General features: G+C 39.8%; 1 protein-coding gene across 1 annotated transcript in view; it reads left to right on the forward strand.

The window, feature by feature from the left end:
* The window catches only part of PLCH1 (phospholipase C eta 1), a 260899-nt gene that overhangs the window by 178049 nt on the left and 58227 nt on the right, over window positions 1-24623 (forward strand). The window contains exons 7-9 of the mRNA XM_021715578.1: window positions 7196-7289; window positions 9032-9235; window positions 21893-22013. Of these exons, the coding sequence (XP_021571253.1) occupies window positions 7196-7289; window positions 9032-9235; window positions 21893-22013 (419 nt within the window). The remainder of the gene's footprint in view (window positions 1-7195; window positions 7290-9031; window positions 9236-21892; window positions 22014-24623) is intronic.

Here is a 24623-nt window from a genome sequence, read left to right on the forward strand (position 1 = left end):
AGAAGAGAGTAAATTAGCAAATAAATAATCAAAAATCATTCACATAGAAGGATAAGATTCTCTAGACTGGTACTGCAAGTGAAGGCCAGCCACAGTGCATTTAAAAAGATCCTGACAGAAGCAAATTGTAGTGTAATTTCACATGCCAATAAAACCCTAAAAGCTTGCTGAAAGGGAAAACAAAACATAGCTAAATGAATTAATAAACAAAAACAGGTCCCGTGGAAAGGTTTGAAATCAGAATGGCATCAGACTTTTCAACTAGCAATCCTGGAAGCTAAAAGTCATAGTAGCAGTGATTTTCCACCTAGAATTTTCTGTCTTACTAAACTGTCAAACAAATGTGTGTGTGTGTAATAAAGAACACAAGCACATAAACAAAAACACATGCAAGGCATACATAATTTACTTCTTAAATGCTCTTTCACAAGAGTGAGATAAAGTTGGGACAAAATCTGAATAAAGTCCTAGAACCTTCCACCAGGGGAAGCTTCTTGAACTAGTCACATTTTATCTTTGCGTGAACCTGGATAGGGACTTTTCCTGGGAAAGTTGCTTTGGTTGGGTTTCTGGATTGCACTTCATAGCCCCTATTTCCAGCTGGGTTCCTTTTTATTTATGTGTAATTATGTCCTCTTTGCCAGAAGTATTAATTTTCTCCAATCTTTTCCCCAGACTATAATCTCTTTAAGAGCAAAAAATACTATTGTATCCACAGCAAATAGTCAGTGTCTAGCAGCTACATAGAGGAAACACAATAGATATTTATTGAGTGAATGACTTAATAATTAATTAATATGGAGAACTTCCTCCAAACTGAGTGTCAATAAAATACAAACTAAGTGAAAAAAAAAAGTTCTAGACCCCAATCACCCTGGAAGAAGGAGAATCTTTACAAGGGAAGAAAATCAGAATCCATGGATTGTCTGTTGCCTTAGGTAATATGGGGAAAAAAATCAAAAGACCATTAGAGTCATTGGGCAGAATATGTGATAAATTCATTAAGAATTAACCAAATTTAAAAAAAATTAACCAAATGAATAGGAATTGCAGCAATTAACAAATCAGAAAAATGTTCTATAAGAAAGGAAACATAATCAGTGTACAGCAGATTCAGTGTTCAACATTTACATAGTTGAAATAATTTAAACAGATATTTAATAAAAGTTATGATATATCCTGGGGATGAAACTTACTTGGTCATGGTGGATGATTTTTGAGATGTGTTGTTGGATCCAATTTGCTAGAACCTTTTGAGTATTTTCTGCATCTGTATTCATCAGGGATATTGGCCTGTAGTTCTCTTTTTTTGTTGGATCTTTACTTCATTTGGGTATCAGGGTGATATTAGCTTCATAAAATGATTTGGGAAGAGTCCTGTATTTCTCGATTGCTTGGGATACTTTCAGTAGGATTGATATCAACCAGCTCCTTGTATGTTTTGTAGAACTCTGCTGGAAAGTTGTCTCGTCCAGGACTTTTTTTTTTTTTTGGCTCATTTTCTTATGACAGAGTCAATTTTCTGGATTGTTATTGGTCTATTTAATATCTCAATTTCTTCTTGTTTCAACATTGGGAGGTTATGTGATATCAGAAATTCCTCCATTTCATTTAGGATTTCCAGTTTGTTTCCATACAGGTGTGATAGTAATCTTTGATAATTTTTTGTATTTCTTCAGAGTTCATTGTGATTTGATCTTTTGCATTTCTGATTGTGTTTATTTGGGCTTTTTCTCTCTTTTTCTTGGTCAATCTGGCTATGGGGTCCATCAGTCATATTGTTTATCCTTTCAAAGAACCAGCTTTTTGTTTCATTGATTTTTTTCTAAGGTATTTTTTTCTTCTATGTCCTATATTTGGACTTTTACTTTGGTGATCTGGATTCTTCTGCTAAAGTTAGGGTTTTGGTGGTCTTGTCTTTCCAGCTCCCTTAGGTGATTTGTTAGGCTGTTAACTTGTGAGTTTTCCATTTTCTTGATGTGTATTCATAAATAAATGAATTCTCCTCTCAGTACTGCCTTCATGGCATTCCAGAGGTTTTGGTAAGATGTGTCTTTATTTTCATTTGTTCCCAGAAATCTTTTAATTTCTGCTTTTATTTCCACGTTGACCCAGGAGTTGGTCAGCATCATACTGTTTAGTGTCCACGTCTTTGTGGGTTTTGGAGTAGCTTTGTTGATGTTGGTATTTATTTTTATTCCACTGTGGCATGAGAAGGGGCATGGCAGTATTTTAATCTTATAAAATGTGTTTATGTTTGATTTATGGCCAAGGATGTGGTCAGTCTTGAAGTATGTTCCATGTGTTGTTGAGTAGAATGTTTATTCCATGGTTGTTGGATGGAGTGTTCTGTAAGTATCAATTAAGTCCATTTGGTCATGTGTCAAGTTGAGATTCTGAATCTCCTTGTTGATTTTTTGTCTCAGTGATCTATCTAGGGTTATAGTGGGGTTTTACTTGGAGGAACTCAAATCACTCTATAAAAAAGATACCTGCATATGCATGTTTATTGCAGCATTATTCACTGTAGCAAAAACATGGAACCAACTCTGCTGCCTATTGAAAGTAGACTGGATTTTTAAAAAGTGGTATAAATACATGATGGAATATTATGCAGCCACAAAGAAGGACAAAATTATGAACTTTGCAGCAACTTGGATGGATTTAAAGTCTATAAAACTCAGTAATCAGTCATAGAAACAAAGACCTGAGTACCACATGTTCTCACTCATAAGCAGACCCTGAACAATTACCATAATACCATAAGAGATTGACTGTAGTGGGAAACTGCCGGGGGGGTGGGTCACACTTCATCAATAAGGGTACCTAATCTCAAACTAGTTGAAGTGGGGACCAAAGTGAGGCCCAAACTTTACCTGTACAATAACCATTTATATTCTTTTTTTTTTTTTTTTTGAGTTGGAGTCTCACTCAGTCGCCCAGACTGGAGTGCAGTGGCCGCTCCCAGCCACCGCAGCCTCAATCTGCTGGGCTCTGGCAATCCTTCCGCCTCAGCCTTCCGAGTAGCTGGAACTACAGACACGCGCTACCATGCCTGGCTGATTTTTTGATTTATAGTAGAGATGAGGTCTCGTTGCCCAGGCAGGTCTCGAACCCGCGGGCTCAGGCAATCCACTCACCTCAGCCTCCCGAAGGAGCGGGATTACAGGCTGAGCTACCAAGCCTGGCTACCATTTGTATTCTTAACCTTGAATTGTACCCATCTTTAAAAAAAATTTAAAAGTTATGGTTTAACTATCTTTAGAGGATAGACAGAGGGAGAAAGATTTATTGACCCCAAAGAGCTTCTTATTATGTGTAACATAATATCTAACACAATGAGAAGTCAGTGGCTCATTCTTAAAGCATATAAAAAAGAAAATAGCCCCATAAACATAGTAATTAGGAATATAAATACCCATTTCAAAAGTGAGAGCTAGAATTATTGATGTTATTGCCTTTGGGGAGTTATTCAGGATATAGAAGGGGGACACTTCTGGTTTTAGTTATAAGTATCTAGTAAACCCAGTAAGTTTTGACTTGTTTAGCTATGGATATGTTACTTTGATAAAAGTAAAAAAGAGCTTAGCAATTGTGTGTGTGTGTGTGTGTGTGTGTGTGTTGGAGTTTCACTCTGTCGCCTAGGCTGGAGTACAGAGACACATTCACAGCCACCACAGGCTCAATCTGCTGGGCTCAGATGATCCTTCCACCTCAGCCATCCAAGCAACTGGAACTACAGGCACGTGCCACCAAGTTCGGCTAATTTTTTTTTATTTATTGTAGAGACGAGGTCTCGCCAAGTTGCCTAGGCTGGTCTTAAACCCTAGGCTCAGGGAGTCCTCTTGCCTCCACCTCCAAAAGTGCTGGGATTATAGGCATGAGCCACCATGCCCGGCTTAGCAATGTTTGATATACATGTATACTATATATAGATATATATGAGTGTATGCATATTTGCAAATTATTCTTTGATTTTGTGTTTGGTGCTTTTAAGAATCATAGTTGTTTTGAAATTTGTACTCATGAAGAAAGTTTTGCTAGAAAATTTGCAGGAAGTCTGAGAGAAAAAAGGAAGTGTCAGAATGTGGGTATTTTATAGATCCATGACTGATTTCTGCCACCAGTTCATCTCAAATGAATTGACCTTTAATGTGAGTACCAGTGAGTCTTTTCTAGATGGGATCAAAGAACTATGGCAAACAAGGAATAGAGTGTGGAGTCCAACCTGGAATAATGAAAGCTGTAACATTGCAGTAATTAATTTGAACATTGTAAAAATATCAAAAGTTAAGATTCAGGACTTTCAGCTACACTGAAAAACCAATTCTTTTTTTTTTTTTTTTTTGAGTTGGAGTCTCACTCCCTCACCCAGGCTGGAGTGCAGTGGCATGCTCACGGTCGAACTGCTGGGCTCTGGCAATCCTTCCGCCTCAGCCTTCCAAGTAACTGGAACTGCAGGCGCACACTACATGCCCGGCTAATTTTTGATTTATTGTAGAGATGACGTCTTGCCAAGTTGCCTGGGTGGGTCACGAACCCGCGGGCTCAGGCAATCCACTCTCCTCGGCCTCCCAAAGTGCTGGGATTACAGGCTGAGCCACTGAGCCCAGCCACCAATCAGTTTTTTTAAAAAGTAAGCATTTTAAGTTTTCAGTAGAAATAAAAACACCCAGAGAATAAGTATAAATAACATAAAAATGCTTTGGACCTGAAGTCAGGGAAGTCCAAATTTGAACCTTGGTTCTGTTTGTTACTTTGGTGGCAATATTTAACTTTTCTTGGCGTCAGTTTTTCTGTATATGAATTGGGGATATAAATACTAAGTTTACAAAACTATTGTAAAAACCATTTATGATTATATGTGTAAAAGCCTTTTTCTGCACAACACTGACAACTTTGTATAAATGTAAAGAGTTGTTATTAAAATAAACCAAATTTAAATTCTTCACTAAAAGTCAATCCTTGGCCTGGTGTGGTGGCTCATGCCTGTAATCCCAGCACTTGCCTGAGCCCATGGGTTCAAGACCAGCCTGGGCAACTTGATGAGACCTCATCTCTACAATAATAAATCAAAAAATTAGCTGGGCATGGTGGCGAGTGCCTGTAGTTCTATCTACTTGGAAGGTTGAGGTGGAAGGATCACCTGAGCCCAGCAGGTTGAGGCTGTGGTGGCCGGGAGCATGCCACTGCCCTCCAGTCTGGGTGATAAAGTGAGACTCCAACTCAAAAAAAAAAAAAAAAGTCAATCCTTGCTTAATACCTGAGTTTGGGTAGACAATTGATTATATTTTTTCCCATGAATTCTTTTATGATACCCATAAATTTGTGAGCTTTGTGGCATGCTTACTAATATTTTTGTTAATTTAATTGACATGTTTCAAATATTTCTTTGTTATCAAATTCTACTTTGTATCTTGAACTAGTGACACATTCTCTGCTCAGCTGCAATTAGCTTCATCTCAGTTGAGCAGTTGTTTTATTTTGTTTTTTTTTTTGTTTTTAGATCTCATGGGCTCCTGGGAGTCTATCTGAGTCCAGTTTAAAGCCCCCAATATCTGAAAAATGGCCTTATAAACCAAATAATTGCAAAGTGACCTCACTCTTCACATGGCATATAAAATTATTGTCAATTTGGCTCTTTTCATTTTGTGAGAAATTTATTTCTCTTTTAACCTACGTGAGCTAAATCTCTCTAGCTCACAGCAGACAAATTAATGAGCTGCTCAAAGCCTTCCTAGGTCGGTAGAAGTCCTTGGAGATATTGCAGTTTCATTTATTTACGGTATTTGCAGGTGGTGTCTGGTAATATGGACCTCCAAATAGAATAAAGATTGTAACATTTACCGAAAGGATGCATCAGCCATTATGCAACTAGCTTGAAAAAAAAAAAGCATATATGCTCTTTCAAACTAGCAAAAAGCAATCATATTACAGAGCTTTCTTCCCCCTTCTGTTTAAATGGACTGTTTAGAAAAATTAAGTTTCACTAAAACATAAGTATTGAACCTAAGAGGTAATGGAATCTTTGAGAAAATATAATTAAAATATGAAATAGCAGCTCACAAGATTAGCTTCCTCTATCATTATTCATTAGTATTTTTAAATGTCAACATGAGATTGTGAGACTAAATAGATTTTTTTAATCAAAAGTCACATTCTTTATGTTGCAATTTAATTAGAGACATTATTCCTGAAGAGCTTACTTTTCCCAGGGACATTATGCATTGTTCATGCAGCAACCTTGAAACTGACTCAATAATAATAGCACATAGTGCCCTTCAAGTGCCTTACAATGTTTTTACAAGTATTCATTCATTTAATCCTTATCACTCCCCTATCAGGTAGCCACAGAGAAAGTCAGCGACTTATTCAAAGTCATACCATGAATAATATGAGCTAGCTGCCTTGAGCACAAGCAGTCTAGCTTTCGAGTTCTCTACTGGTTGCCTCACCTAAATTTTTTTCTCTTGCTAACCTTTGTGTTCCTGACTCATATGGTAGATTACTCTGGTGTTTCAGTGGAAGATTCTATAGGTTCATACACATACGGGTAGATTTACTTGAAACATTCTCTTTTGGTAGGGAATTGTTTTATTGGTTGATTGACTAATTGATTGATTGGGAAAGGGTCTTGCTCTGTCACCCAGGCTGGAGTGCAGTGGCTCACATGACCATAGCTCAATATAGCCTTGGCCTCCTGGGCTCAAATGATCCTCCTGCATCAGCCTCCTGAGTAGCTAGAACTGCAGGTGCACAACATAATTTTTTATTTTCTGTAGAGATGGGGTCTTGCTATGTTACCCAGGTTTTGACATTTGTTTGTCATCAGCAAACTTTGGTGTTTGTAAAGGAAACATTAATTTTGCAGATAGCTGCTAGCTTATAGTGAGTGGATTTTTGGTGATGGATTTCCATTGATTATTGGCTTTGTTATATTGCTTCATGGAGAACATTTATCTAATAGTTTAAGGCCTGTTTTCACTGATTAAATTTGAAAGATGCACAGGGAGATTGAGATCATGACCACTCTGCAAGGATGAGATAACGGTGATTTTAGTAACTTCAGACTCTGCTCATTGAAGCTCTTTGCACCATGTCAAGAAAGCTTTGCAATTCAGTCTGTGCCTTTTTAGTGTAGAGGAACACACCTCATGCAACCGCGGGTACTCTAATAATGCTCTTTTTTGCATAGATGAATAATGTGACCACAGACTATTGTCTTGACATCATAAAGAAGTTTGAAGTTTCAGAAGAAAATAAGATGAAAAATGTTCTTGGCATAGAAGGTAAACTAACCAATATTCTTAATTTCTTGTGTCTTGATTCAGACTGTTAAGTTAAATTCCAACAAAATTTTTGGGAAAAGAAATCAGGAGATATCCATGGAATTAAAAATAACTCAAATAAAATCCACAGCACACACCTATTTTCCTATAATCAAAGACAATGAAGTTGCTACTTCTCTTCCACTTGCAATGCCCTTGAACGTTCCCCCCTTCAAGTGAATCTACTTGACATCACAATGTGTGATGGATGCCAAGAAATATCTGGACTTTACTCAAATGGCTAATTTTTAGAAATAGTCTCATCCTTAGGATTTTGTGAAGGGAAATTTGGCCCTGAAAGAAGTAATCTGTGAAATAAGTGACTTGAGGGAAAATGTGTTCCTATTAAAATGTTAGCAACTGACTTGTTTTTCTGAATCCCTAATTGTTGGAATTACAAATCTTGTTAATACAGCTACCTCATTTTATAGTTGAGGAAAGTAAATAATTTACCCATGGTTGTATACTCAGAATCTAGCTCCTAGAATGTTGTTCATAAATAATAGGGTATAACTATAGCTACATGTATGCATATGTATTTAAAATATGTAAGGAAATCAATTGCAGGCTACCACCCCATGGGAAGTTCTCCCAGGCAGAATAGATTATCTTAATGAAAGACCACCGGGGACCCCAGCTGGTCCCATGTTTACCTTACCATTTTTTATTGTTGGACTCCATTTTCTCCTGCTCCCAGTATCAGTATGGGTAAGGGTATTTTAATACCATGTATTTACTTCCTGTGGTGGAGGGTGATTAAAATGAAGAGGAATAATTTCAAACCTTATATCATTAAAAACTATTTTAAAAACAACCAGAGAGGATAAACTAACATGGGCCATGAGTCTTTTCCTTGGTGGGGCCCCAAAAGATGGACCTAAATGTGACTTCTTAGCTATGGACATAATGATTGGCATGAAGAAATTCTGAAGTCTCAGAGAATATTTACAGATATTATTTTACCAAGTGGTTTTGAAAATTTGAAACAGTCTACCCTAATGAATTATTCTACTTAGGTACTTTTGAGTCATTCATGTATTTATTCATATATTAATGAGTGCCTCTTTGACCCAGGCATTATCTTATGAAAGATTATAGAAAAACTGATAGAGTTTGTCGCATAATCTTTAAGCAGTATTTCAAAGTTATAAAATATACCAGCCATTAGCAGCATTTTTTTTCAAACCAATTTTGTTGTCAAATAATCACACCTTGAATTTAGACAGTGCTTAACTTTTGACATGCTTCCTTAACTATGGCACTGACTATACTGTTTTCAGATCAACTTAATAATCTATTAACTCCTGGTTGATCAGGGTACTTTTTGGAATATTAAATGCTGCTTTTATATGGCTTTGGTCACTTGTTAGGTCACACTGTGTAAGCCTAGCTTAAGTTCACTAATTACTAAATGGTTTAGCAGTGAGCCTGCCATTCCCACCGAATCAAAATTCTTTAGAAAGTCTATTTATTTTTCTCTAGGTTATGTTTAAAAGGCTATTTCCCCAAGGTCAGGTTTCAGTTTTGGAATGCTATTTGACCTCAAGCAAATCTCTTATTGCTCCAGTTTTTCCCACAAAGGCTGTCCTAAGGGTGAATAAGATAATCACTGTGAACATTCTTTAATCTTTTTTGTCCCTGCTGGAGTCATTCATTACATGTGCTTTGAAAGCCACATGTGTCACTCTCTCTTCTTTCCAAAGGCTTCACGAACTTCATGCGCAGTCCTGCTTGTGACATATTTAACCCAATGCACCATGAAGTGTACCAAGACATGGATCAGCCTCTCTGCAACTACTACATTGCTTCCTCTCACAACACCTACCTGACTGGGGACCAGCTCCTTTCTCAGTCCAAAGTGGATATGTATGCCCGGGTGCTGCAAGAGGGTTGTCGCTGCGTGGAAGGTACGTGCGCTGTCTGAGCTCCGGGGTGTGTTGGCGAACGTGTGCTTTACTCAGTCAGTCAAGTCTAGTGTAACTGATGGAGACTTAAAAGATGCTCTCACACTGATTAGAACTATTTTTCTGCTCATCATTCAGTCAATCTTAACTTTCTAATCCTCCCTGGCTCCTTCTTTGTTCAATTGGGAGGGAGAGAGAGATGTTCTAGCAGTTGGGAAGCATACCTTTAGAGGCTGAGAAATTGTGATGACAATGAAAGTCTTCCTAGAAAGATATTTTTAATTATACAATGCCAAAAATAGTTCAGGAGATTTGTTTGTTTTCAAGATACTTCAAGGTCTATCCATCAGCCAGCGTTTATTAAATTTCTGGTGGGTTCCAGGTGGTTAGGGTACAGATGTAAGTAAGACATGGTTTCTGTCTTCAAGGAGTACACAATCTAGTAGGAGAGATGGACATTTATACAAAATATGGTGGTGTGCTCCTATAGGTCCAGCTACTCAGGAGGCTGAGGGAGGAGGATCACTTCGGGCCAGGAGTTGGAGGCTGCACTGAGCTATGATCATGTCTGTTGTCTATGAATAGCCATTATACTCTGTCCTAGGTGACATAGCAAGACCATGTTTCTAAAATAAATAAATAAATAGACGGATAGTACAATGTGAGTATTCCACCAGTCAGATGATACACGTGGTAGAGGAGTGATGATGTGGAGAATAAAGTATAAGATCAAATGTGGTTGAGAAATCAGGTGGGCTGTGTCAGTAGCCTGGAGTTGGTCGTCCAGGGTTTTGAGTGCTGTGGTGAGGGATTGAAACATCAGCTTTTGGTAATGAGGGGCCCATGAAGGGTTTTATTGTCTAAAGTGATGTGATCAGACTTGCAGTTTAGAAAGACCACTTGGGCAACAGTGGGGGGGGGATAATTTTTAAAAGTTTTTGGAATATGTATTTGAGAAGAGGTGAAACAGGAGCCAGGAGTGTGGTAGAAAGGCTATCACAGCAACATAAAGGAAGGCGGTACCATCTTTGACTAAGCAAAAGAGAGAGGTGATTATAAGGATACAATATTAAGAAGGTCAACTTAATGGCACCTGGTGAGAGAAGTCAAAGATGAAAGGAAGGAAGGGGAAGGCAGGAATGGGTGATAGGGTCACCACATCCTACAGGAAATCTGAGAGGAACAGGATGGGTGAGTTCAGCTCTCTCATCTGCTGAGTTTACAGTGACTTTGTCACATTTATGTGGCCCTCTCTATCAGTCATCTGGATAACAGTCTCTGAACTTCATGGAAGGGTCCAGGCAAGACAAAGCTTCCATAATACAGGGCTTTGGATGTAGTAGTTACAACAGTGAGAGTGTACAAGATCACTTTCAGAGAAAAGTGGGGAAGAGGAAGAGGCCTGAGGACTTCAGGGACCCTAAGTTTAGGTGGTGGAAAGAACAAGGGGAACGAGCCAGGACAACTAAGAAAAAGTGGTCACTTGGACCTAAGGGATGGAAATATGAGAAAGATATGCCTAGAAATGTCACGTGGAACAGACAAGGAAAAGAAAACTAAGTATCCAATCTAGTTGTGTTTGACAGCTAGGGGTTGTTGGTGACTTCTGCTGTGTCGTTTGGTGGTGTGTTAGTGGGAAGGTGAATGTAACTTAAGCTGCTGTGGGTTGGTGATGGGGCATTTTTTTGGATGAGAAGATTTATGATGCATGCTGGGGTGCAGGGGAGAAACAATACAGGTTTGTTTTTTGATGAGATGAAGGGGATAAGAGATTGTGAAAGGTTCATGCCTGTTTTTGTGAAAAGTATCATCCACAAAGTGTAAAATGATTGGAAGTTGGCTAGGGGGCTTAAGGTCAGCAAACTTTTAAAGAAGTCATCAGAAAAAGAGAAAGGAGTTGACAAGATAAATTGGGGCTGGGCACAGTGGTTCACACCTATAACCCCAATACTTTGGGAGGTTAAAGCAGGAGGATAGCTTGAGGCCACAAGTTCAAGACCAACCTGGACAATGTAGTGAGACCCTGTCTTTACAAAAAATAAAAAAAATTAGCTAGTAGGCCTAGCTACTCAGGAGGCTGAGATGGGATCTCTTGAGTTCAGGAGTTTGAGGCTTCAGTGAGTTATGATTGTACACCAGCCTGGACAACAGAGCGAGACCCTGCCTTTAAAAAAAAAGTTGGAAAGTCCCAGCTAATTTCAAAAAACAGTCTTTGGTGATATATATATATAATCTTAGACTCTTAGACTTAGACTCTTCCTACCCCAGCCCATCTCTGATAATATGCATCTGCTTAGATAGAGGGACAGAAAAGACAGATTATAAATTGATCCAAGGCTCTGAATTTCTGGGTCATATAAAGTGTTGGTTAAGAGCTCTTGTAAGTACCTGACAGGAGGTCCGTGGGTCTAGGAAAGGAAGTGAAGTGGATAAGAGGCCATAAAATGAGGTGAAGAGACCAGTAGACTGAAAGAAAGAAATGTGTGAAAAGTTGTAATCACACTTAAAAAAACAAGGACAGAGTGTTGTCATTGCAGTGGGATATAGTTACAGGTGTTCACAATGTCAGAGTGTGTCAGGGGTGAGCATGATTAGAACAGAGTGAAGCAAGGGATTATTGACTCCGAGGAGGTCAAAGCTAAGGAACTGAGTAGGTTGCCACATGGGCTTTTAACTCACAAAGAGTGTGGACAGGGATAGGTTGAAGATTAAAACTATAAACCAGATACTTAAGCACATAAAGAATACTATAGAAGAGGTACTTGGAAGATGCTGGAAGGGTATATTGGATAGAATGAACTATACCCTTAGTTATCCCAATTTGAAGGATTTTTTTTTTTAATGAGTATAGATGAACAGTTATCTAAAAGTAGAAATAACTTGGGAGTCTGCGGCAGGAGGATTGCTTGATCCTGGGGTTTCGAGGCTGCAGCGAGTTTTGATCGTGCCACTGTACTCCAGCCTGGGGGACAAAGTGAGATGCCATCTCTGAAAAAAAAAGTCATAATAAAGACCTGAAGAATGCCTCTGGTTCTGTGATTTACACTAAATCTCATCCGTGGAGAAAGGAAGTAGTGTTCTCCAAGTAGACTGATGGTTAATCAAGATTACAAGGTCGAGGGAGGATTCCAAAGAAAGTCTGAAGATAAAGGGAGTTTGTGATGAAATGAGGTTCATGTGGGGAACAGAGGAATTGCTTTGTGGTTTGAGTATGCTGGGAGTCATAGTGATAATGTTGTCGAGGGTGGGGGGGTGGAAAGTGTAGGGAAATGAATAAAGTCATAGGGTGAGAGATAAGACAGCTTAGCTGGAAGAGCCTTTCTTTGTCAGATAGTTTCTGGCTTGAATTTTCTGCTGTTAATACAAAAGTAACAGTAATGTCATAAAGGTAAATCAACAGGTTTAAAAAAATGGGTAGGTGTTAAAAACTATCTGCATCCAGACACACCACTACAGCAGGAGCGCTCTGGAAACATGCGTTTTATGACTGGATTTTTCAGTAGTTACAGGAAATGCATACTAACAATAGTGACCAGCAATTGAGTGGCTTGAGCAACTGAATAATGAAGATGCTTATAAAATATTAACATGAAGAAAACCCTTTCGAGTCACAAAGGGTCTTGAAGTGACATTCTGCTCTCAGCCAGTATTCAGCCTTAGTTTACTCAGCACTCAACACATCTTACATGTCTCATGTGTATAGAAATGCCCTGGGTGCCCAACCTCATTGGATTCTCCCTGATGGCATCCTACCATTATAAATGGTGACATTTTCTTGAAGGTCAAGTATGGAGGTTGATTTTTGGTGACCCTATGAAGTGACAGTCAACTCTAGATGATTTTGCAAATTTGTTACTTCTGGCTTCTCTATTTCTTTTGCTTTTCAGTTCCTTCAGATACCTAGACTTTTCTTTTTTGGTTTACCTGTCCAAACTCAATGTCCTGCTGAAGTCTAATCACATTCCTATGGTTAACTCCTTATACTGAATCAAAACTTTCAATCCTTCAGCTTTGGAGCATTAAGAAGCAAAGTTATCTGATTAAGACTATTTATGATAAGGTACACATAATTTTTAGTTGTGCATTTTTCAATATTCCTTTAATTTTAAAATGGGAAATTATGTGCAGTAGATAACATTGAACATGGGTCTTCTCTTGTACTTTCTTTCTTTCTGTTTGCCAATCACCAAGATAATAGAACGAAGCTGCTTGTCATTCCATGTCTAAAGGTTTGCTCACTCCCAATATTTACACAAACTGAGATTATGCGTAGCTATGGTGTCATTTTAAAGGACATGGAATCTCTTATGTGCCCCCAAATATCACCCTCACCAGCTCATATCAGTAAATTTATCCCCCAGTATTTGGCTTGAAATTCTTACTGTTAGAATAATCTATAACTGGACAGTGAAAGTCAAACTACTATTTCTGGGAAGTTTTTGATAGGTAGAAGAATTATATTTATCTCAAAGACTAGGTCAGCTTTGTGTTTGACCTATTTTCTGTTGGAAATTGTGGTTGTCACCTTGGGTTTGAATGTATTGTAGGAAAGAAAAGAGACACAACTTTGATTTCAGCCCCTTTTATGGGCCAGGTCCTGGTTAAGTGTTTTCCATACATTCTCATTTAGTTCTTACAACGCAATCAAGAAAGAAGGAATTGTCTCCTCTTAGAGGAAACTCCAACTCAGCGTTAGATCAATGGCTCCAAGTTCCCATAACTAAAGAGCTTGGAAACTCGGATTGGAACCCAAGTTGCTCTGAGTCTCCAACTTTACTGTTCTTCGGGAAGTCTGTGTGTTTTTGAAGAAGCAGCATTGAATGACATGACCAGCACCAAGAGGGATTGAATGAGGGCTGTTGGGTCATATAAGGACAGCTGGAGAAAGTGAGGAGCACAGCACAGAGGCCTAGAGTTTGGTGACATGATCTTTGTGGTTTCCTAACAATTTCTGACAGTCCTGTGACTTAAAGATCTTAGATTCCTTTTGAAGCTTGGGTGTGGAGACATCAGAAGACATACAGTGGTCCTTTCTAATCTGTGGTTCATTTTCCATGGCTTCAGTTCCTCGTGGCAGCTGAAAATATGAAATGGGAAAGTCCAGAAATAAACAATTTACAAGTTTTAAATTATGTACCTAAGTAGTGTGATGAAATTTCATGCCATTCTACTCTGTCCTTTCTCCATCACAAGAGGAAGGATGAGTACGGTACAGTGAGATATTCTGAGAAAGAGAGAAACCACATTTATATAACTTTTATGGCAGTATATTGTTATAATTATTCTATTTTATTATTAGCTATTGTTAATCCCTTGTGCCTAATTTTTAAATTAAACTTTTTCATATGTATGTATAGGAAAAAAACCATGATATATATGTTCATAATATGCATTCACTGGGGATTTTGGCACGGGTACCCTGAGGATGAGGGGGGAACTACTGTATACCCAGTGGCATTTGATCTACCTTGGGTCCGAATGAGGTTGATTTTATTCTTAAACAGCTTCAGTTAGAATTTAAAGAACCTGATTTACAGAATGTTGTAGCAGGTCATGAATTGAAAATTTCAGGTCCTGCAGCTATTTTTCTGAAGTTGCTTTTGCCGAGGATAGCTCTTTTTTTTTTTTCTTTTTCTTCTTTTTTTTACTCGGAGTCTTACTCTGTCACCCAGGCTGACATAGCCCTGTTATGCCATTTCTCCTCCAAGGTGGGACTATAAATCAGGGCATGATCACGACCACTGCAGCCTCGACCTGCTAGGCTGAGGTGATCCTTCCACCTCAGGCTTCCAAGTAACTGGAACTATAGGCACATGCCACCATACCCAGCTAATTTTTTGATTTATTGTGAAGGCAAGGTCTCGCCTAAGCTGATCTCGAACACCTAGGCTCAGGCAATCCTCTCGCCTCCACCTCCCAAAGTGCTGGGATTACTAGTGTGAGCCACCATGCCTAGCTCAAGCGTAGCTCTTAGGAGATGGAGAATGGGCCGGGCTCAGTGGTTCAACCTGTAATCCCAGCACTTTGGGAGGCCAAGGTGAATGGATTGCCTGAGCCCGTGGGTTCAAGATCAGCCCGGGTAACTTGGTGAGGCCTCATCTCTGCAATAAACAACAACAAAAAATTAGCCAGGCATGGTAGCACACGCCTGTAGTTCTGGCTACTTGGAAGGCTGAGGCAAATGGCTCGCCAGAGCCCAGCATGTTGATGCTGGGGTGGCCGTGAGTGTGCCACTGCACTCCAGCCTAGGTGACAGAGTGAGACTCCAGCTCAAAAAAAAAAAAAAGATGAAGAATGATGAATCTAGACAGCCTTCTCTCCCTTCCTTCCTTCCCTTTCTTTTCTTTCTTTTTTTTTTTTTTTTTTGAGTTGGAGTCTCACTCTATCACCCAGACTGGAGTGCAGTGGCCGCTCCCAGCCACTGCAACCTCGAACTGCTGGGCTCCGGCGATCCTTCCGCTTTAGCCTTCCAAGTATCTGGAACTACAGGCGCGTGCTATCACACCCAGTTAATTTTTTTGTTTTATTGTAGAGATGAGGTCTCACCAAGTTGCCCAGGCGGGTCTTGAACCCGCGGGCTCAGGCAATTCACTCACCTCGGCCTCCCAAAGCACGGGATTACAGGCTGAGCCACCAAACCTGGCCACTTTCTTTTCTTTCTTTCCTTCTTTCCTTTGTTCTTTTCTTCCTTTTCTCCCCCCGCCCCCACCTTTCTGTCTCACTCTGTCACCCAGGCTAGAGAACAGTGGCATGATCACAGCTCACCGCAGCCTTGACCTCCTGGGCTCAAGTGATTCTCCCATCTCAACCTCTCAAAGTGCTGAGATTATAGGCATGAGCTACTGCACCCAGCTCTCCGGACAGTTTCTTTATGCTGTTGTGATCTAAAGAATCTCTCCACTTTCAAGCTTCTATTTTGATAATGTCATGTTTTCCATCTCTGTTAGTTCAGCTGCTGTTACGTCCTCGGTCAGGCTATCTATAGTGTCATGGGGAAGTCTTTCTGGTGATGGGCTTGTCAGCAAGTCAAATTGATAACATTTTCACATGACCCATCATTCACTTGCTTTTCAGCCTGAGTTGCTTAATAAATATGGATGTTCTGTCGGGGATTTTCATTCTCATTATGGAGCTGATGTTGCATTGCTGTCGTAATCTGTTTACAACGTCTGTCGTTATCTCCGGGAGTGCCATCAGGGTGGAACATCTTTAAGTCCCATTGTGAAAAGCGGTTGGTTAACAGCTTGGCCTTCAGAGTGACCAGCTCTTTGTCGGAGTTGCTTTGTTTTCAGGGTCTCCAGCGTGTGACCTGATTGAAAAATGGGCCCTGGCTATTTTGTGGGCAGGAGGATTGGATAGAGAGGATTTCTACCTTGCCAACATTCCCTTTCCAGCATTAGCCCATACAAGAAAAGTCACAGCCATTTGAACCTGGCCACGAATGCCACATATTAAGATGCCGGTACTGTTTGGGAATGTTATCTTTGTTTCACAGGCAGGTGATGAAATCAGACATTAAAAAATGAGCATTAGGAGAATCTACCATTCATCCTCAACTGTGGATATTCTACCTATGTTGTAAATATTAGCAAAAGAGCACCTTCCGTAATGACTGATGCTGTTTGGATGTGGACTCAATAAGCAAGTCGGGACTGGTGATTGCCTTGTCTACTTGCCATTCTTTTGGAAAAGATATTAGTTTATTTATCAGAAAGCCTGTTATGCCCTTTCTCCTCCAAGATGGAACTATATAAATCAGAGCAAAAAATTGTTGAAATTGTATATTATTTGAAACTTCTATTCATTTTTTTCCTTGCCTATATCCAGAGACAAACTGCAGAATGTCAAGTACATGACAAAATTGGATGAAGCTTCTCTTCTGAAAAGATGTTGTTGACTTATTGGACCCTGTTAGCAGACCCAAAGGAACAGTATGACGTTGTAGGATAGGGTCCCACAACCTTTGGTTTTCTCAACAGCATCTTGTTCTTAAACATTATTTCCAGTATTCCTGTGGTGTTAACCTTGAATGTTTTTTCTCCTTTTTTTTTTCTGATTTTTTTCCACTAGGGATTTTGAACAACCAATGTTTAATGGATTAATATAGACAATTCTATTAGTCAGAGTTTTCCAGAGAAACAGATCAATAAAATATGTAGAGGCCAGGCATGGTGGTTCACACTTAGAACCCCAGCAGTTTGGGAAGCCAAGGCAGGAGGATTGCTTGAGCTCAGGAGTTCAAGACTAGCCTGGGTACCACAGTCAGTCTCTACAAAAAATAAAAAAATTAGCCGAGCATGGTGGTGCTTGCCTGTAGTTCCAGCTACTTGGGAGGCTGAGGTTGAAGAATTGCCTGAGCCCAGGAGGTCAAGGCTGAAATGAGCTGTGATTGTGCCATTGCACTCCAACCTGGGTGACAGAGTGAGACCCAAACTTAGAAAAGTAAAATAAAATAAGATAAAAGTAAAGTAAAGAAAGAGAGAGATTGAGATTTGTTGATTTTTTTTTTTTTTAAGGAATCAGCTTCCATGCTTGTGAGTGTTGGCAAGCCTAGAATCTGTGGAGCAGGAGCTGGAGACTTAGGTTAGGCTTGATTTGTTATTTTGAGTGTGAATTCCAAAGGGCAGCAGGCTGGAACTGAGGCAGGGTTTCTATGTTACAGCACTGAGGAGAATTCCTCCTTCTACGGGAAACCCAAGTCTCTGCCCTTGAGACCCTCATCTGACTGGGCGAGCCCCATCCACATCATGGGGAGTAATCTGCTTCACCCAAAGTCTACTGATTTAAATTTTAATCATATCTTCACCATAATGCGTAGACTGGTGTTTGACCAAACAACTGAGCATCATAGCCTAGACAACTTGATGTGAAAAAGTAACTATCAGTCACATGGTGATTATGGTGAATATCCTGAGCAATTTCAGAAGAAAATTGAGACAAAACACAAACCACACATATAGGGATGGTGCTCCTGAAATAAAGTCCAGGTGTGGTCCCAAACTGTGTGGTCTTAATTGAAGGCAGACTTCCAATCAGCGTTTTGCTATCAAAATTCAGTCTGCCGAATTGTTTGTGTTTGGTCTCTATTGTATTTCAAAAGGATAAATGCAATGCCAATATTTAAAAATTGGGAAGGCCGGGCTCAGTGGCTCAGCCTATAATCCCATCACTTTGGGAGGCTGAGGCGAGTAGATTGCCTGAGCCTACCGGTTCAAGACCAGCCTGGGCAACTTGGCGAGACCTCATCTCTCCAACAAATCAAAAAAATTAGCTTGGCGTGGTAGTGCACGCCTGTAGTTCCGGCTACTTGGAAGGTTGAGGCGGAAGGATCGCTGGAGCCCAACAGGTCAACACTGGGGTGGCTGTGATTGTGCCACAGCACTCCAGCCTGGGCAACAGAGTAAGACTCCAACTCAAAAGATAAAAAACAAAAATAAATAAAAATTGGGAAAAGGGAATTTCATGGAGGTAGAGAGTTGGTTGGTGGTTACCAGAGGATAGATTAGCTAATGGGTACAAAAATACAGTTAGACAGAAGGAATAAGATATAATGTTTGATAGTGAAATAGGATGACTATAATTAACAGTAATTTCTTGTATAGTTCAAAATGGCTGGAGGAGAGGAATTAGGATGTTTCCAATGCACAGAAAGAGCAAATGTTTAGGGAGCTGATATCCCAATTGCCTTAGTTAGATCAGTACACATTATAAGCATGTATTAAAATATCACACACACCCCCCAAATAAGTATAACTATTATATACCACTTAAAGAATTAAACTATAACTAAGGAAAAAATAAAATACCTTCTATGCTCAAGCTATGTTTTCCTCTGCAGTTCTATAGCATTTACTCTTGGTCCCATTCTGTCTAGTTTTAACAACTCATTGTTTGATATTCTGATAACCTACTAAACACTTGAATGAATTTCAAAAAATAGAAAAATTCGCAGCAATAAAATCTAGACTTTTTTACTTCTCTTGGAAGATCTGCTGGCAGGGTTCTCATTCTTACTTAGCAGTGATTGACAGCGAGAAGTATTTATCTCGTTCATACACAAACTTCCTGTTGGGCTGCTGTCCTGATGTTACCTGAGAAGCTCTTGTTGGCATTTGAGATGATGACCCCCTGCCATAGGGAAGAGAGAGATCATGTGGGCTGGTAAGGGTCTCTGGGGGCCCCAGCTTAGCCTTGGCTGGGATTTACATAAGCAAAGTGAAAAGGTGATATTTCAGGTGACCTTAAAAGAAAGAAGCAAAGAGGCATAGAGTGTAGGTGAGGAAGCTTGTCAAACCGAAAGAACTAGCCTGTGAGTTTGGGTATAGGAGCAAATATGGCTGACTTGTCAGACAGGAGCTAGGATGTTAATTAAGGCAACATTGTTCTTTTAATGATTAAACTTCAAATTCTTTTTGCCTTAAAACAATGAAGTATTTCTTGTGTATGTGAAACCCAAAGTAGATGTTCCTAATGGGTGAATCTTTTAAGCAGTGATTTAGGGGTCCAGGCTCTTTCTGGTTTGTGCCTGTGCTATCTTCAGCACATGACTTCTAAAGTCACAGCAGCCGGGCATGGTGGCTCACGCCTGTAATCCCAGCACTTTGGGAGGCAGAAGTAGGAGGATCTCTTGAGCCCAGTTCGAGACCAGCCTGGACAACATATTGAGACTTTGTCTCTACAAAGTATCAAAAAATTAGCCAGGCATAGTAGTGCACACCTGTAGTCCCACCTACTTGGGAGGCTGAAGCAGGAGGATCACCTGAGCCCAGGAGTTCGAGGCTGCAGTGAGCCATGATCAGGCCACTACACTCCCGCCTGGGCAATAGAGTGAAACCTCAACTCAAAAATAAAAATAAAAATATCATAGCAGATAAAAAAAGAAGACAGATTACGGTGGGTTTCCATCGACCAGACCTGGAAGTGGTACATATCCTTTCTGCCTGCATTTCACTGGTCACACCCTACCGCAAAGGAAGGCAGGGGAAGTAGAGCCTGGTTATGTTCCCTGTGTAAGAGAAGAAACAGGCCTGGTGAGTAGCTAGCCAGTCTCTAACATGAGAGACAGGGCATTAGAGTTAAGCAGGCAACAGCTGCCGTAAGCAGGTGTAGGACATTAATTAATAAATTTAGCATATACTTACTTACCTACTTCTATGTGTTGTATACTATGCTATATGCCAAGTAGGATTTGTGAGCTAAGGAGCAACATGGTGAAAGCAGTGTTTTGAGAAATCAGTCTGGGGCAGAGTATAAAACAAGAAAAGGCAAATTCTAAGTCTGAGAGGATGTGAGGAAACTGTTGTTTTTCTCTAGCTGAGAGCCAATGAGATTGCCGGGATACATAGCAATATTAATAGTATCCAATAGGGGCCAGGCTCGGTGGCCCAGCCTAAAATCCCAGCACTTAGGGAGGCCAAGGAGAGTAGATTGCCTGAGTCCGTGGGTTTGACACCAGCCCAGGCAACTTGGTGAGACCTTGTCTCTACAATAAAATAAAAAAATAGCCAGGCATGGTAGCACATGCCTGTAGTTCCAGCTACTCAGAAGACTGAGGCGGAAAGATCACTGGAGCCCAGAAGGTCAACGCTGGGGGTAGCCATGAGCATGCCACTGCACTCCAGCCTGGATCAAGGAGTGAGACTCCAACTAAAAAAAAAAAAATAATATCAATAACACTAATAGTTACTACATGCTGTGCAGTGTTACAAACAACTCTACATGTACTTAGCCATCGCTCAAATGTATGATATAAGTGCTATTATTATTTTTCTTTTCTTGATGGAAAAGCAAAATTTCAAATGATTAAATAATTTGTCCATATTCACGTAAATCTTGGCATGGCCTGAGGATTTAGGAAGTTGGTGTTATTTTGTAACTACTATAGAATTAATAAAATGAGAATAAAACTAATGGAAACATTTTGAGTTTAGGTGACCAATAAGGAAATCTCTATTATTGATTTGAGAAGCACACTGTAGCTTGTGAAAAGCGTTTAATAATCTGAAGAAGAAAAAGAAGTGAAATTGGAAAAACTACCTGTTAAGAAATCTTACTCTTCTTGGGCACACTTGATTGGATTTAGAAAACTTCTAGTGAGAGTTTTGGTAATTTCTGGGCTGCTTAAGAATATGACATCTTTGGCTGGATGGTCTGGCTCATACCTGTAATCCTAGCACTTTGGGAGGCTGAGGTGAGAGGATTGCTTGAGTCCAGGAATTCAAGACTAGCCTGGGCAACATAGTGAGATCTTTTGGGCTTGGTGGTAGACACTTGGAGTCCCAGCTACTCAAGGTACTGAGTTGGAAGTATCACTGAGCCCAGGAGGTTGAGGCTACCATGAGCTGTGATTGTCATGATCATGCCACTGGTACTCTGACTTGGGCAACAGAGTGAGATCACAACTCAAAAACAAATAAAAAAATTTTAAAAAAGAATATGATATCTTTGTTAACCAAACTCAAAAATGAATCATTTGCTATCATGAATTATTTATTCTAATAAATATTCCAGAACCCCCGTTTCTTTGTCTCATGTCTTTATTATGATTTTAACAGATATACTTTCAAACAATACACTTGATAATAAGTGTGTGGCATTTCCAGAAATATTTATAAGCACCAGAGACTTGAGTTTGCTGATGTGACATTCTGTCTTTGGCAGTTGACTGTTGGGATGGCCCAGATGGAGAGCCAGTGGTACACCATGGGTATACTCTCACTTCAAAGATTCTCTTCAGAGATGTGGTGGAGACCATCAACAAACATGCTTTCGTGAAGAATGAGTAAGTACGGCGACCCTGAGCTAAGAATGCACCCCCATGTGGAGTGCTGCCTGGTACAACGTGTCTCCAAAGTCACCCACGCTTCCTAGACTCTGTACCTCTCTTTCTGCTACCCTAAATCCCTCCTTCCTTCTCAGCAAAAAGTTATGAACAAGTAAGGTGGACTCCCAGTTTGTTCTTTCTCCTGCTCCATTGATTTCTTTCCTGGTCTTTGTCAGCCTGCCTCTTAAAGACCTTCTTGCAGAGTGGCCTCTAAGTTTCGAAAGCCAGGGTGTAGAGTGTGTCTGTAAAGTCTAGAAACACAGACTGCTGTATACATAATTAATAGTTTTTTGCTATTGCATTACAATACTGTAAAATGATAATATCCAGGGTTTTAGACATGCTAGATGAAGTATCTGGCATCTTTATGTTACTTGACCCCTCCTTGGCATTTGATAATGGTATTTCCTCTCTAATACTTGCCTTTTTTGGCATCCATTGTATCATTCTCTCCTCCATGGCTGTTATTGCTTCTTACTCTCTTTTTTGGTCTGTGGTCTTTTATTCCATTTTCTCACTCCTTTAATGGTTACTATTTCCTAAGGTTTTGCCCTTAGTCTATTTTTTGGATATTTATCCAATTATCCAGAACTTCTTCCCTAAGTTCTATATGTACATAGAAAAATCTTCAGTGAATATTCCCCTTGAGTATCGCATAGGTAGGGAAGTCACAACAGTCAGCAGAAGATAGGACTCCTGCAGCCATTGGGCTCACACCCCAAACGGAACCCACATCTTATTCTGCCAAACCTCTTGCTTCTCACTCAATTTCCTTTTAGTTAGGGGCAAGACTGTCTACCAGAGGCTGCCGCCAAAAACTGAGAGTCATTCTAGATTCAACCAGTCCTTGTCAATTCTACTTCCCCAGTTATCTTTTGACTTCATTGCCTTCTCTCCATTTTATTTCCCCTCTGGTTCATCCTCCACATTGGGGTTGTAGTTTTCTTTCTGAACTATAAGCATGATGTTGTCATTCTTGTCTTAAGAGTCCGCCAAGAGCTCCCTGTAGTACATAGGCACGTCTTCGTGCCCTTCAAGACCTGGCCTCTCCCTTCCCTTCCAGTGTCTTCTTCCACCATTGCTCCACAGAGACTTAGGATTCTGCCTTCAATGACTAGTTTTCGGCCTCCCCACCCTTGATATGCTGTTCTCTCTGCCTGGAACACCCTTCTCCATCATTCTACCTGCCCCATTCTTGCTTATCCTACAAGACCTTTTTAGCATTATCCCTCTGGCAACAATGATACCTCCAGCTGATTTAAATCTTCTTTTTCTCTGTATTTAGTGCCTTGAGCAGAGGTCTGTCAGATAGTATTGCACCCTCTTACAGTTGTCGGTTGTTTACCTTTCAAATCTCTCATTAAAAATATGAGGCAATGTCTTATTTATTTCTTATTCATTCTTTGTTGTCTAACAAAGCCATTCATGAATGAGTTTTTGAATTAAAAGAAGCAAATTAAAATTACAATTGCGTAAAAATTAATTTCTTAGGAGTTAATAGCCTTTAAAAATTTTAATATTTGTTCTTCTCATTAATTAACCATGAGGTTAAAATGCTTTTTTAATAGGACATACTTGCTGCATAGCAGGTTTGGCTTATGGTGGCTTCCAAGTAGAAGGATCTCAAGCACTGAATTCTAGTGGGTCTTCACAACCCTGGTTTCTACTAGTCTCAGCCAAGTTAATGAAGTCATTTTGCCTTTATTTCCTAATATATGAAAGAGGGTGCTGAGAAGACCTGCTACCTATGAACCTTGGGGTATCCTCTGGTGACTGGACAGTTTACTTCAAGTTTGCAAACACTTAAGAGAAAAGCACTTCAGGTTAAAACAGTTAATAAGCCTGTTTAGTACAGTGTAAAAGTTTGGCCTTTTTCTCTTCTTTCTTAAATTTTAGTTGCATCTTTACCCCAGGGTTTCCTAACCTTGGCACTATTGGGATTTTGGGCCAGATAATTTTGAATTAGTTGTAGACAGTGGTCTTGTGGATGGTAGGATAATGAGCAGCATCTTTGGCTTTGACTTACGAAATGCCAGTAGCACTCCTTGATTTGAGACCACCAACAATGTCTACAGACATTGACAAATGTCCACTGTTGGAGGGAGGGGTAAACTCACCCCCTCCCTGGTTGGGGAGCCCAGCTTTACACTAAATATCATTAGTCACTAATAGGTGTTGTATAAATGAATTGATCATTTGAGAATTCATTGTTCAAACTCCCTGATATGATGGCAAGACAACTCAGGGTTGCTGGTTTGTTGTTACTGTTGTTTTTCTCTAGACTCTAAGGTTAAACCTCTGTGAGGAAACAAATAGCCAACAGATGGTAGTCAGGTATCGCAATCACCCCTCAGTCACGGAGCTCATCTCCAATGTGACCTCCAACATCAGGTTTACTAATGAGGAAGAATGTAATTTCAGGAGGTCATGACTGTATTGTGGCGTTTGCGTTTGTCATGAAGGCTTGAAAAGAGAATGTTTTCTCCACATAGATATATTAGGTGATTTAAATATTGGCTTGTATATTCTGGGGAAAAAAATAGATTGCCTATTATTTATGGAGAGATG

This window comes from Carlito syrichta, unplaced genomic scaffold, assembly GCF_000164805.1.
Source record: "Carlito syrichta isolate Samal-C Ts95f unplaced genomic scaffold, Tarsius_syrichta-2.0.1 Scaffold307199, whole genome shotgun sequence".
Taxonomy (NCBI): Eukaryota; Metazoa; Chordata; class Mammalia; order Primates; family Tarsiidae; genus Carlito; species Carlito syrichta.